This window comes from Pocillopora damicornis, chromosome 6 (assembly GCF_964200805.1).
Source record: "Pocillopora damicornis chromosome 6, jaPocDami1.2, whole genome shotgun sequence".
Lineage (NCBI taxonomy): Eukaryota > Metazoa > Cnidaria > Anthozoa > Scleractinia > Pocilloporidae > Pocillopora > Pocillopora damicornis.
The window spans coordinates 1,578,445-1,591,496 of NC_142675.1; the positions used below are offsets into that span (position 1 = coordinate 1,578,445).

The 13,052-nt window shown below is 38.4% G+C and overlaps 3 protein-coding genes across 4 annotated transcripts; 1 reads left to right on the plus strand and 2 right to left on the minus strand.

Annotated features, from left to right (window-relative positions):
- Positions 1 to 552: 552 nt before the first annotated feature.
- On the minus strand, positions 553 to 6,377 carry LOC113666224 (uncharacterized). 2 transcript variants are annotated; one of them, XR_016187709.1, is made up of 6 exons: positions 5,058 to 6,374; positions 4,034 to 4,129; positions 3,417 to 3,521; positions 2,582 to 2,820; positions 1,389 to 1,472; positions 553 to 1,254 (listed from the first exon to the last, which is right to left on the minus strand). XR_016187709.1 is itself a non-coding variant. In XM_089209568.1 (6 exons), exons 1-6 carry the CDS (start codon positions 6,179 to 6,181, stop codon positions 990 to 992), a joined length of 1,902 nt encoding a protein of 633 aa, XP_089065694.1. In that variant the 5' UTR covers positions 6,182 to 6,377; the 3' UTR covers positions 553 to 989. The 2 variants fall into 2 exon arrangements, 1 of the variants encoding a protein (XP_089065694.1); XM_089209568.1 differs by having other exon boundaries at positions 2,593 to 2,820; positions 5,058 to 6,377.
- Positions 6,378 to 6,450: 73 nt separating this feature from the next.
- Positions 6,451 to 7,998, plus strand: LOC113666228 (MORN repeat-containing protein 4 homolog). The gene has a single exon (XM_027181980.2). The coding sequence runs from the start codon at positions 6,708 to 6,710 to the stop codon at positions 7,167 to 7,169; it is 462 nt and encodes a 153-aa protein (XP_027037781.2). The 5' UTR covers positions 6,451 to 6,707; the 3' UTR covers positions 7,170 to 7,998.
- LOC149043369 (uncharacterized) lies at positions 7,638 to 12,721 on the minus strand. The gene is made up of 3 exons (XM_089209567.1): positions 10,998 to 12,721; positions 9,555 to 9,730; positions 7,638 to 9,273 (listed from the first exon to the last, which is right to left on the minus strand). Exons 1-3 carry the CDS (start codon positions 12,658 to 12,660, stop codon positions 8,662 to 8,664), a joined length of 2,451 nt encoding a protein of 816 aa, XP_089065693.1. The 5' UTR covers positions 12,661 to 12,721; the 3' UTR covers positions 7,638 to 8,661.
- Positions 12,722 to 13,052: the final 331 nt, after the last annotated feature.

Sequence of the window (13,052 nt, forward strand, 5' to 3'; positions counted from 1 at the left end):
CACTTAATGATTAAGTTTTTATACAGGTTAAACTGATGAAAACATCAAAATGTCTTTGTCACTGACTCCATCTACAGTAGGTTCTTGGTCACAATAACTCATTATATGCATTAATTTATGTCCAATCTCATTAAGTGAATTGCAGCTTTTGGGTTTAGTGACAGGAAAACCAAAGTTGATAAGAACTCCTTCCTCACCCACAGGTACACACTTTTTTCAACCTTCTTGGAGCATAAAAACAACCTTTTACATAACTACCTTATACTATTGCTCTGACGAAGGGCTAACACTCAAAAGATCAGCCTTTAAACTCTTTACAGTGATCAATTTATGTTTTCACCTCAGTTGTTAACACTGAATTACCTTATACCAAACTTACCTAAATTGTTCCATAGTTCCTACAATGAACATCTCATCCTGTTTGTCTCTAGAAGCTGCACAGATATAACGTAGGGCAGAGAATGAAGGGTCAAACTAGACAGTTATGTTAACCTCACCTCCCTTCTAAAATATTGGATGATGTTTTGTCAACAACGAAAATAACACAACAGATTTAAAAAGAACACTGCAATGTACTTTGACAAAGGGGTTTGAGTTATTTATTAGTATTGTGCACTGAAGGACTTGACAGAGAAAAATCACTTTAAATTTAGGTTTTGACTTATTTGGGACAATTACTGTACTTGTAAGTATGAAGAAAATTAAGAGCAAATCAGTTGTGATTTGAGTAAGTGTGAGATTTCAATTATGAGGAGTCAATTGTGCTCAAATGTTTAGTCTTAAACCTCAAAACTCCCATAAGTAATCAAGATGGAATTTCTGCGTACAATATCAATACAATATCTGCCAGATGAGTAATGACAATAAATAAAGATATCATTTAGCAAAGTATTAGTTGATCCAATACCAAATTCTCAGAACTAACATCATAAGAATTGTATGGCAGATAGTAAGGAGAATTACTAAAGAGATGTTGGAAGTGAAAACAGTTATGAGTCACTAGAGTCACTTGGCAGGTGTTCTTCTGTTAGATCTCCATTACTCTGACTTTCTTCTTCATCAAGAAACACTCTCTTCCCTACAGCAGCCACAGGTTTCCTATGATGGTGCCAAGTTCTTTTCTGGAAAGCCATGATACAATGAAGATTTCCACCTGTCTTTTTGACATTTCTTTGCAGGATTCCTTTATGGAGTTGACGAATGTTGAGGTAGAATGGGGCTTCATTATTTAAATCTGTTTGAATGTCAGTCCACCTGAGACAAAGGGATACAGGTTACCAATTATTAAGAAAAAAGCACCAGATTTAAACTGAAAGTGTTTGCAACAAAATCATATTAACAATGCATGAAACCATGGATGGATGTAATTTCTAACAGTGGTTTTGTACCTCTTGCAGTGAATACTTGGATGTTTGCAACTTGGGTCCCCAATCAAAATCCATGTTTCCACTTCATCTTCATACAACTGTGGCCTATAAAAATTAATATCCAATATTCAGTGCTAACATTTAAATCTTAACCCTTAAACTCCCATGAGTGATCAAGAAAGAATTTTGCCTGACAATATCAATACAATATCAACCAGATAAGTTGAGAATAAAGAAAAATATCAATTTGGGATAATAAGTTGATCCAATACTAAATTCTCTGAACTAACATTATAAGAATTGTATGGTTGAGAGTAGGGAGAATTACAGATTTGATCTTGGAGTTAAAGGGTTCATCAAGGTGGTAAAAGAGCAGGTAATGAAACTAATGGCAATTACAAAGCAGGAAATGCAGTTACTTTGTGGTTGGCAAGCTGGTAAAAGGTGCGGTGATATCTGTGCTTGAGCCAAATGATCCATTTGGCCAGAGCTTTATCCTCACCTGGTTTCTGTCACATGAAGCAATTGGGAATATTGCTACTTCCCATGACCCCCCTTCTCCCCCAACACCTCCTCAGCATTTCATAAGATTTCCCTGACAGTTAACTGGTACCCATTCTTACTCCTGGGTGGACGGAGGCTATGTAAGAGATAATTATGTTTCACCTCCAAGAACACAACACAATGGCCTAACCAGGTGTTGAGTCTACAGACCTCTCAACCATGAGTCAAACCCACCAAGTGATAGGTCACTGTATCTCCTGGTTGGTCTGCTGGACTCAACATTTTTCCAAAATTCAAACTCTGGCCTTATCAAAATGTTGTACTACCAGACAAGAGGGCCTCTCCTTCCAGAAGAAGCAGGTCTGAGTAAGAGACTGAAGTAAATTGCCACTAAAATTGGAATAAGCCACCACAGGACAGGTCCCATGATTTGCTCACTGACTAATGTGACATGCAAAACTAGTGTAGTGGTCACATCCCCTTTAACCTCCAAGATCTGATTGTTAATTCTCCCCTCTAGCTGCTACATATGCCCTTGTAAATTAGTCACAAGAATGCGGTGTAAGATCACAAAAACTTCTACATGATAAGTTTGGGTATTCTCATTACCTGTTTGCTGGATAATGTATGGAAATTACAGGGAGAGGTTACATGTCAATCACTTCTGGGAGTTAAAGAGAACCAGAGAGAAAAAGTTAAAAATTAGTCACCTAAAGTTCACCTGTATGCGTCAGCAGCTTTAATGGGTGAATCCTCATATCCAATGGGACAAAAATAGTGGTTATAACAATGATAAATGAAAGACATCTGAGGGTTATGAAGGCCCTTCTTGAGCTGACGTAAGGCTTCCTCTCCACTCAAACCAATGGTTCGACTCTTTCCCTTTGGTTTATACAGAATATAGGTATCCCCATCCACTCCAAAGTGATTGCAGAGTTGTTTGAACCATCTAGAGCATAAATTTATGTTCCTCTCTGTTAGTAATGTAGATAGAACTTAAGTTCTGATTTTTCTTAGAAAAGAATTTTGAAGAATTCTGCATTGCTTTCTGCCACTTAACTCTTTAATCACTGCGAGTGAATAGCATATAATTTCTCCCAACAGTATAACCCCTGCATCACACGGTAAGGTGATGAGAGTAGATGAAATGATCACCAACTTAATATTCTCAAGATTGATGAACAAATTCTTTTTGTCAGCACCCTTGTAAATGTATAGCAAACAGTATGGAGAATATGCATACTGATGTTAGGCTGCTTCTCTCTTGAGGGTTAGGAGAGAAAAAAATATTCTCAACACCATAAAAACTACCATAGACAAAAATTCTGAAAAAAAATCCATTTTCTTGGTGTTTTTCTATGAGCTAATTTATTCCCCATTTTTTTTTTTTTTTATATTTGGCTTGAAATTGCATTCAAAATACACTTTTTGGCTAAGGAATATTTGATGGCCTGCTCCCTTTCAGATTTACCTAATGTAATATTGAAAATCACACTTTGTGAAAAAAAAAAATGTTCAGACAGACTTAAACTTGATATCTCTTACCTCATTAAAGTTGCATTTCCAGTGAAAGGTCCAAACCTTATTTCTCCAAATGGTGGTTTGAATCCCAGTATGTTTAGTGCATCCTCTTGACTGAGGGGCTGTAAACTAGAAGATAGTGTGTGCAAAACAATTATTCCCAAATAAAAAATTTTGAATTATATTCCATAAATCAGCTTAAAAGCCAGAACATTTGTCCTTCCATAGCTTTGCAGTGCAGATAGGTTACAATCTGTTTCTCTGTGAAGTTTTAAAACTACAGACAAAAACTGCTTTCTTAACTGGATGTGGTTGTTTTGACCTACTACAAAATTACTTTCTCAGGGTTTAAAATGAATCATCTTTTAAAATAATTTGCATCTATGCTTGTGCATAAGTATGAAATGCTACCTTATATCATTTTAAGTATATCATTTATAACACATATTTTCTTGTGCAATTCAGAATAAGTACTGCAACTCATAAATCTCATGGCCTCACACAATTTTGGGGTCTTTGAGAAAACTTATGGGCTTATTTATTCCAAATTGCATTCAAAATCATGCAATTGCCTGTACCAATAAGGACTTTCTGCAGGCATGAGTTCCCTGCATACAGAGTAGAAATTTTAAAGAACTCACCTGCCTGCACCAAGAGAGCTAAACAGGAAATTCCAGCAAGACACCACAGATGAAATACCACAAGACTTCTTGTATTGAGGTCGGTTCATACAATACCTGGCAATATATTATATAAAATTTGATGTATTTTAGAAGTTAGCTTTTTGATTTCACTTAAACCTCCAAAGATCAGAAAAGCTCATTCTCCGAACTGATGATTTCACATTTTCTTTTTTGTTAGCCACTTTTGAGAATTTTTTGGTAGTTATCAAAGAATATTTCCTAGTTGATAATTTTGGTAAAGGACTTTTTGGCTGAGCAACAGCAACTGGACAAAGGGAAAATGAAGCTATCTTGACCAACTACCCTTGGGTCTCAGAGGATGGGAAATAGAAATAACCAACCTCAGACAAATGACAGAAAATTACATGCACCCCATCAGCGACTACTGGCTCCCAATAAATACTGTGTTTGCTGGCCCAAGTTTGAAATAAATGTTGCAGGCTCTGCATTGAGGTTATATGGTTGGCAAATTTAGCTGTTTTGATGAATGCCCCAATAACACCTGTCCAGCAAAACATGTTTGGTTAAAGCAGGTGGTTAAAGCAGGTTTAACTTAAAAAAGATAAGCAAGAGAAATCTGAAAGACTACATGTAAATTTTACATAAGGTTTAAAACTTTAAGTTATCACTAACAGTTACTTTTACTGTGCTAAAATTGAACCCAAAAATATCACTTGGAGAAAATTTAGAGATGAAAAAAAATTTCCTACCATGTTTTAAAAAGCAGCTTTAACCCTTTAACTCCCAGATCAAATTTGTAATTCTCCTTACTGTTCATCATACAATTCTTATGTTAGTTCCGAGAATTTAATGTTGGATCAACTACTTATTCCCAAATTGATATTTCTCTTTATTCTCATCACTTATCTGGTTAATATTGATTTGATGATGCAATGAGAAATTCTGTCTTGGTCACTCATGGGAGTTTAAGGGTTAAAACATGTTTCAGCTTTGGTGCAAATGCATTAGTAAGTATTTATACCATCTTCTCAGGTCTAGCACTTTTCTTCCAGCCATCATTTCTTGAGTTGCAATATTTGTAGAAGCCAAAAATCTCCTATGTGGTCCTTGATTATCAACAGACATGCCATCAATATCATCATAATCAGCTGGCAAGTCTTCATCTCTGTCTCTTAAATACTTTTTGGGTAGTTTCTTCTTTTTCTTGGATTTGAAACAGTCTATATCAACTTGCCATGCACAAGGCTGAGGTGCTTTAGACTGTTGTTGCTGTATATTATCAACTGCCACAGACATTACAGGTTCAGATAGGCTTTTACTTGCACACTTTCCCTGCAACAGCTTTTCCTCTGAGATTAAAGGCAATGAAAAAGTGCTGCATTCTATTATTTGATCCTCTCCTTCAACCCATGATGGACCAGTTCTTTTATTATGTTGTGTCATCCATCTATCAACACCATTAACACTCCGGTCACTGTCTTCTTCATTAGCCATGCATTTTGTGTTAGTCCCTGAGGTTTTGAAAGTTTCACCTGTGTTTAAAATGCATATGTTGCTAGACATTCCTTGAAGAGCAGGTTGTGGAATCAGCTTCTCTTCATGATGCATTGCAGGATTGGATGGGCTTTTACCTGAATACTTTCCCTGAAGCAGTTTTTCCTCTGAAATTAATGGCAGCGAAAAGGTGCTGCATTCTGTGATCTGGTCTTCCCTTTCAACCAATGATGGGTCAACTCTATCAATGCCAACTTCTGTCTTCCATCTATCAATGTTGTAATCGATGCAGTCACTTTTTTCTTCATCAGCTATACATTTAAAGTTAGTCTCGGAAAATTTTCCTGAAGATTCACCTGTGTTGCCGGACATTACTTGGAGAACAGGCTGTGAAATATTTTCTTCATGTTGTACATTGCATGGAGTACACGTTGTTGTCGGCGATTCTTTACCAAAATTTTCAGAGTCGATCTCGAGTTCTGGCACAAGATTATCACAACTTGACGACTGTGACTGCCTCTCCACAGTTTCATAGAAGCTTTCCTCGGAATCATCCCAGCTGTCATCCACAGAAGATAAACACGTTTTCCTTCCATCCTCCTGCAAAATGTTCTCAAATTTGTCTCGGTTTGAACTCCAAACCAACCCCATGTTTACAACTGCTATATGTACATCAAATGAAAATGCAGAACAAGTGTGCAGTCCTATTTGCAACTGAAGAAAACTGCTACCAACTCAGCACGCAGTAACCTGCTAAAATCAACGGGAAACGAACTATTTCGTCAAAATCGCTGCCAACAATTTAAATCTGTGTATCAAATTTTGAAATTTTTCCAAGTATTCTGAAAGTGGCGCTAAAAGAGCTACCGCTGACCGTGGCAGGGTCCGCTTGAAGGATTGTGGGAAATTTACACGAACGCCTGAAATATAAATCCGGCTTCGATTACGATGCAAATGCAAACTTTTGTTTACCAGCTTTGGTTAGATTCTAGCATAGTTTCGTCCCATGTTATTTGCAGGAGGCCGTAAGGGCATTGTTATTTTGACTTTTCAGCTGATTTCTCCATCACCAGGGTGTCAAAGGAGCTAGGAACATCTGTCTTGATTTTTCTTTCGGGGGTTTCGAACCACTCTTTGGTAATAATCAAAGTTAAGAAAACTTAAAGAGTTCTTTGAGATGTCTTCTCCCAGCTCCCAAGCGATAGCTAGACATAAATTCAGGTACCCTATCGGAGACACATACGATGGGGAATGGAATAACGATGGCAGAAAGCACGGAATTGGTGAACTTACCCTGGTCGACGGAACGAAATATACTGGACAATTTCAAAATGGGTTTTGTCACGGGCACGGTGTTGCGAAGTTTCCCGACGGTTCCCTGTACGAGGGCGAATTCGAAAACGGAAAATACCATGGCTATGGAGTTTTCACGCGAAGTGATGGGATGCGCTTTGAAGGCAGGTTTCAGAGTGGAAGAGTCGATGGCGAAGGCCGAATTACCTTCCCAGACGGGAGCCATGGGAGACCTCGACAAGAAGGCTATTTCATGGGAACTGAACTTGTAGAGAGACATCGAGTGAACGAATCAGTTCTTAAAGCACAAAAGGCTCTTAAAATGGCTCGAAATATAACGATTTGAGAAAGAAGTCATTCCAAGTAGCTAGTTGAAATAAGTTTTAGTTGCGTTAACTTTTTTCTGCCGCATAACATGTAATTACAGTGACGAAGTCAACTGAGGCATATTATGCTCTTACTTAAGTATTTTATCTTACGCGAAGCTTTAAGTTAAATGATCGTTTATGAAAAAAATAATCTGACAGGTCAATATATATTGTTACACCCCTATGACTTGTTGGGCATGCGTGGCATAAAAGATAAGTCATCGTGGGAACTTGATACGGAAATTTGTCACTAACCCTCTCTCGTGTGAATAGGAGCTACCGGTAACCCTAACCATCCGAATATTAGTATGCGTATTTTCCATACTGATCTCTTTACATTTCCTATGGAAATGGCTAGGAGAATTTATTTAACAAACAAGAGCTTCTTCAGGTGGTGATCATGTCCTTTGTTCTCATGACCTCAATGGTTGATTCATGAATGCTACTGAAAGGAATAATTAAATTTTAATCACTCCTAACCCTCTATATCCTATGATTAGTATGCATATACTCCACACTGTTTTCTATACATTTTCTGAACTACTGACGAGGGAAATTGTCCACCAGTCAATAGCTTCTTTGCTTGGCAATCATTTCCTTTTTTTCTCTTTACTTTTATGTTTGATTCAGGGGTGTTACTGTGAGGAGAAATTAGATGCTATCACTTTTAAGGGGTGAATGGGTCATTATAATTTTTCCCTCAAATGCAGTTATAACTTAAGTCACTGACCTACTTTGGAAACAGTTTTCTTAAAGCTATTTGTCTCACAGACTTGTGTATGAATAAATTTGCAGTTCACCTTTTAACTCCCAAGATCTGATTGAAAATTCTTCCCTCATCTTCTACATGTTTCCCTGTTAATCAAAACCATTACAATTTCCTCAAATGTGATTGGTGCATCACTTTCTTTATATTTCACTAATCACTCTGTACAGTTGTAATCGGACAGTTTGCTATAATTGGACACCTGGAATCAGACAGTTGAGGCAGCCAATCATACTAAGTCCACTCCGCTAAATCCACCAATCACAGAATTGATAATAACCATAGCAACAACCACTTACCACGAAAAAAAAAAAAACTAGGAAATTTCCGACTATTTTGCTTTAGACAGTGTTCTTACTGGAGATGTTTGTCCTAAATTTTTTTTTCTGGAAACTGTAATGGTTATGATTAATTGGTAACAGGACTTTGTGTTGTCCAATTCTGTCTGTAATCATACTTGTGATTGACAAATCAGACTCCCACTTTACGGTTGTCCACTCGCATGATTACAGACGGAATTGGACTCCACTTGTTCCTATTACCACAATTGATTAGTTATGAGAATTTGGCATCAGATTAAGAAGACAACTTCTGACTGATAAGTTTGAGTATTCTTGTCTCTTGTTTGCTAAAAAATGTATGGACATTATATGGAGAAATTACATGTTAATCACTTCTAAGAATTTAAGGGTGAAACATTATTTCTACAAACTATAAGTGAGAATTTTTTGCTCTATGGGCCCTCTGCAATATGAACACTTCTCCAAGAAAGAAGTGCACTTAAAACAAGTGATCTGATGATGACAAGGAATGACTACACAGTTTGGTTTCTGAAGAGTGCATATAATGCAATTGTCCTTTTGAAACCACATTTCGTCCATCTCTTTAGTTGCTGATTTCAAGATTTCAACAATGGAGTTATCAGCATCCTTAGAAGCCACCACAACCTTGGAGAGCCTCTCAAACTTATCAGCAAGTCTTTTCCGCAGAATATCATTCCTGTCGTTTAAAATGCTTACTTTATGAGAGTGTGCCTTTTTCTGGTTCTTCACGTCTTCCTCTGCAGCTGCTAACCTTTCCTGGTAGAAGATCTTGTCTCTTTCAAGATCAGTTGTTTTGTTAGACATTTCCATGTGCAAGTCTTGTAGAGATTTCTTCCATCTCTCACTGATCTCCTGTTCGACATTGACCAAGTTTACTTGTTGAAGTACCAGGTCTTTCTCAAGGGCAGAAATCTTTGACTGAAGTTTCAAGAGCTCCTGAGCATGGCTTGTATCTCTTTCAGAAAGCTGTGCACTCAGAAAATCCTTCTCTTTCTGAAATGTAAACAAAGTTTTAATTCTTGTTACACAAGGCAAGTTTAAAAAAATGGTCTTGACCCAAGAGTATGAACAGTTAGGCCAGGAAAGCTATTAAATTACTGGGCTCCCTGTAACCTGCTATGTACTGGCATCACACCTACAGGGAGTAGCAATTTCTGCTTTTCCTTTCATTCATGTTACAAATTTTGTAACAAGCTGTGGTAGAAATAGCCAATTGGCTTATGTTCCAATTTCAACTTCTCATTATGCAATGTCATCTCTTTGGACACTAATACCTGCAAAGTCTCTTCTCTCTTCTTGATCACTGAAAAGTTTGGGGACGTTTGCATGGATTGTGGAACTTCATGCAAATCTTGGCAAAATGGAGGGTTCAGTTCGCAAACCTGCATTGATAATGATGCCAACAGTTTGACAAAACTGTCATTGCAGCCGTTTGACGGCCTTTTTCCAGCTGCAAGAAAAATATGACAAAAATAACTAAACAAATGAGCACAGTGAAAAAGCAAGTATTGGGTGAGGTTGGGCATGATATTATGAATTAACAGTGCCAAGGTCTGAATTATCAGCTGAAGCTGAAGTCTGAGGCAGATAATATAGACGCAAGGTTTGATACCTCATGTCACAATGTGAAAACTGAATTCAATTATTATTTTATTATACATTTATTTTCAAACAATCTGCAATCTGTGAGATAGCAAAAGTTTGAGAACACTGCACGAACAAAGGGCTTGGAAACTAGGCAGACTTTTGAACTGGACATGATAACCCAATAACTGCTGCTGCAGATATTCAGTTATCATGTCAACTTCACACGCTATTGTATATTGACTGAATACTCTAGAAAAAATAGCCTACTTGTAGCCATACCTCCCCCTTCCCCCCCCCCCCTAGAGAAATATGAAAACTTGACACAAATCCTTCCTCCTTAGGGTAGGAGGGTACAGCTACACATTGGCTATTGACCGATAAGAGATTTCCATAGAAAGTCCAATGTATAATAAAATATATTATATGTTGGTTTACAAGGAGAGGGGGGTAGTAATCATGCCCCTCTCTCAGTCAAGAGGAACAAAACCCTTGTTTGCACATTGTAAATTCTACTTGAGCAAGACTCTTTATTCTCCACCAGGAACCACCAAGGGGGGGTAGGGATGGTAGAAAAGGTTTAGCTCCTACATATGATGTCAAATGTGGATCAAGTTCATCCATGCAACAGGGGTTTTTCCAGTCACCCTGAAGAGCTGCCACTCCTAAATCCCCATTTATTTAATTATCACTTGTAAACATATTCAAAATGCTGTGCAAGAGAAGGTGAAAACATATCAGGGATTAGCATTCAATCACCTCATGAATCATCTCAAGAAACCAGACTGGCTCCTGGCAAGATGGGCCACTCTGCTTGCCAATTAACTCCTTAACCCTTTAACCCCCAAGAGTGATTAACACCTAATTTCTCCTCACAACGTCACCACTGAATCAAACATTAAGGTTTTGAGAATAAAGGAAATGATCACCAAATAAAGAAGCTCTTGATTTTTAAACAAATTCTCCCTGTCAGCACCTTAGAAAATGTGCAGTAAACAGTATGGAGAATATGCATAATGATGTTAGGGTGTAAAGAGTTAAAGTTAAGCAGATGCATCATAGGCCTTAGTTTCTCAATCTTCACCCTGAGGGTTCAGAGCTGAATTTCTCTGCTTTTCATTAAATGAACTTACCTTGTACCAGCTTGTCTGATTGCAGAGACAAGATGTTAAACACAATCAAAGCTTCTCTGCAAAAACACTTCCTTTGATGTGTTTCACAATGGTGATCTATCTTGCCACTCAACAAAGAGCGTGGAATGTCATAATGACCAAGATCCTTTGAATTTACAACACTTGCAGTTCCTGAAGATTCTAAAATATCTATAGTAGCCATGCAGAATTCTGGCTTGCACAACTTCATAAGCTTTTCAACATGCTGCAGAACATCAATCTCTTCTGGAGTCAATTCTGCAAAAGGAACAATAGCTGATTTCTTTGTCGAAGCCTTTGACATAATGGTCTCCAGGGGTTCCACTACACCAGACTTGTATAACACTTGAATCAAGACCTCATTGCACATCACCAGTTTTTTACTAATTTCCCTTTTTATTTCTGTCAGTAAATCTGATGAAACTGTGTTTGGTACAGGATATGCCATAGATCCATGAACAGCAAAGAAGTGTTGTGCTAGAAGCGAGGAAGATGTCTCACTAAGGTAAAAGTCTGCATGACGCACATCACAAGTTTTGTTCTCCTCCAAGAGACTATAATAGTATGGAATCAGATCTGGTCTTTCTTGTATTGCCTGTATCCACATGCTGCTTATCTGATGATCAATGTCACTGAGATGAATGACAGCTCTTCTATCCCTATCAATCCTGAGGTGAACAAAGTCAACTCCTGATGCTAATCCATCCTTAGAAAGGTCCGACACCCAGACACCTTTGACATAAAGTTGACCTTTGTAATGATCACCTAAAAGCAAAGTTCCTGCCACAGACTTAACAGAGTCTGTAGGTGGGCTAAGAAAGAGGAACCGCTTTAGGTAAACTTCCCAGTCCTCATGACAGAGAGGAAAGACAGTCACAGATGTGTTCATCTGTTCAAGGTTTGTCTCGTAATTGTCATTATACTTGTCACGTTGGTCGTCATTGTCCTCATCATCATCATCGTTACTTTCCTTCCACCTGCCATCAACAAATACTGTCAGAACTTCTTCGTCAAACGTCTCATCGTGAGATAATCCAAATCTCCACCGCTCTTTACCAGTCTTCATGGTAACCACTCTTCCTTCTCTCACCAAAGCCAGTGCACCAACTTTCAGTCCTTCTCCAAACTGTCCAATCACTTCTTTGTTTGAAGCTTTCTTTGAGAACCCAAGAAGCAACACTTTCCTCATAAGCTCTGTGTCATGGTTTATCAAGGTTAGTTTTTGTCTGGTTGGATTATAGTCTATTCGTCCCAGTTCAATGTCGATAGAGCCTTCCCTGTCATAGCCTCTGGCTCTGTTGTCAGTTACGGAAGAATCGAAGGTTTGATGACCAGGTTTTCGCGTTTGATTCCTGCCACTGACTTCTTGATCATCTAAGTCTCTGTCTTCTGCTGCTTTCCTTTCTAATTTTAGGCAATTTTCAGCTGTTAAAATTGCTTTATACGAGAGTGAATCTTTTTCTTTCGTATAATGAAAGGCCAATCTTGAACTCGATACGGCACTCAGTTTCTCCAGCGAGAAATACACCCCATCGTGCCAGTTTTGAACAACTTCACGGATTCCTTCCCAAGTCTTCCATGAGGGTGCATATCGAGCAGTCAAACTAAGGCTGATAGATTTTTCTGACGGTGACTCTTGAGCCATCGACACAAACTTATGTCTGAAGACTAACTTTTCGAAACTTTGCTGATCTGGCCGGAAACTGGGCTCGATTACCAGCCGCTGTTCGGGTGTATGAGCCCGCGCTTCCCTCTCATCTTCCCGGGGAGGAGCGAAGACCGGATACGAGAGAGCGGCGGAAATCGAGCCTAACCGGACACAAAACTCACGTACTCTATGATCATACTCCGTCAACTACTCCATCATGACTTAGCTGGTTCCCAAAGCTACTCATATCTGAGCTGAAACGATGACATCATTATTTTGATACAATGGGGGTGAGGACAAATACTTCGGACGCGCGGATGGAAACTGCGGAGGGTGGAGAGACAGACTGAGTAAGAAAATCTTGGCTACCACAGCCATAATAGTCGTGT

Excerpts from the sequence above, each read along its gene's own strand:
- LOC113666224 (XM_089209568.1), bottom strand. The coding sequence starts at position 6,181 with ATGGGGTTGGTTTGGAGTTCAAACCGAGACAAATTTGAGAACATTTTG. Across the intron at positions 4,130-5,057 it reads GTGCTAGACCTGAGAAGATG|GTATTGTATGAACCGACCTC; the intron begins GTATAAATACTT and ends ATATATTGCCAG. Across the intron at positions 2,821-3,416 it reads GGAAATGCAACTTTAATGAG|ATGGTTCAAACAACTCTGCA; the intron begins GTAAGAGATATC and ends TTTATGCTCTAG.
- LOC113666228 (XM_027181980.2), top strand. The coding sequence starts at position 6,708 with ATGTCTTCTCCCAGCTCCCAAGCGATAGCTAGACATAAATTCAGGTAC.
- LOC149043369 (XM_089209567.1), bottom strand. The coding sequence starts at position 12,660 with ATGGCTCAAGAGTCACCGTCAGAAAAATCTATCAGCCTTAGTTTGACT. Across the intron at positions 9,731-10,997 it reads ATCAGACAAGCTGGTACAAG|CTGGAAAAAGGCCGTCAAAC; the intron begins GTAAGTTCATTT and ends TTTTTCTTGCAG. Across the intron at positions 9,274-9,554 it reads AGAGAGAAGAGACTTTGCAG|AAAGAGAAGGATTTTCTGAG; the intron begins GTATTAGTGTCC and ends TTTACATTTCAG.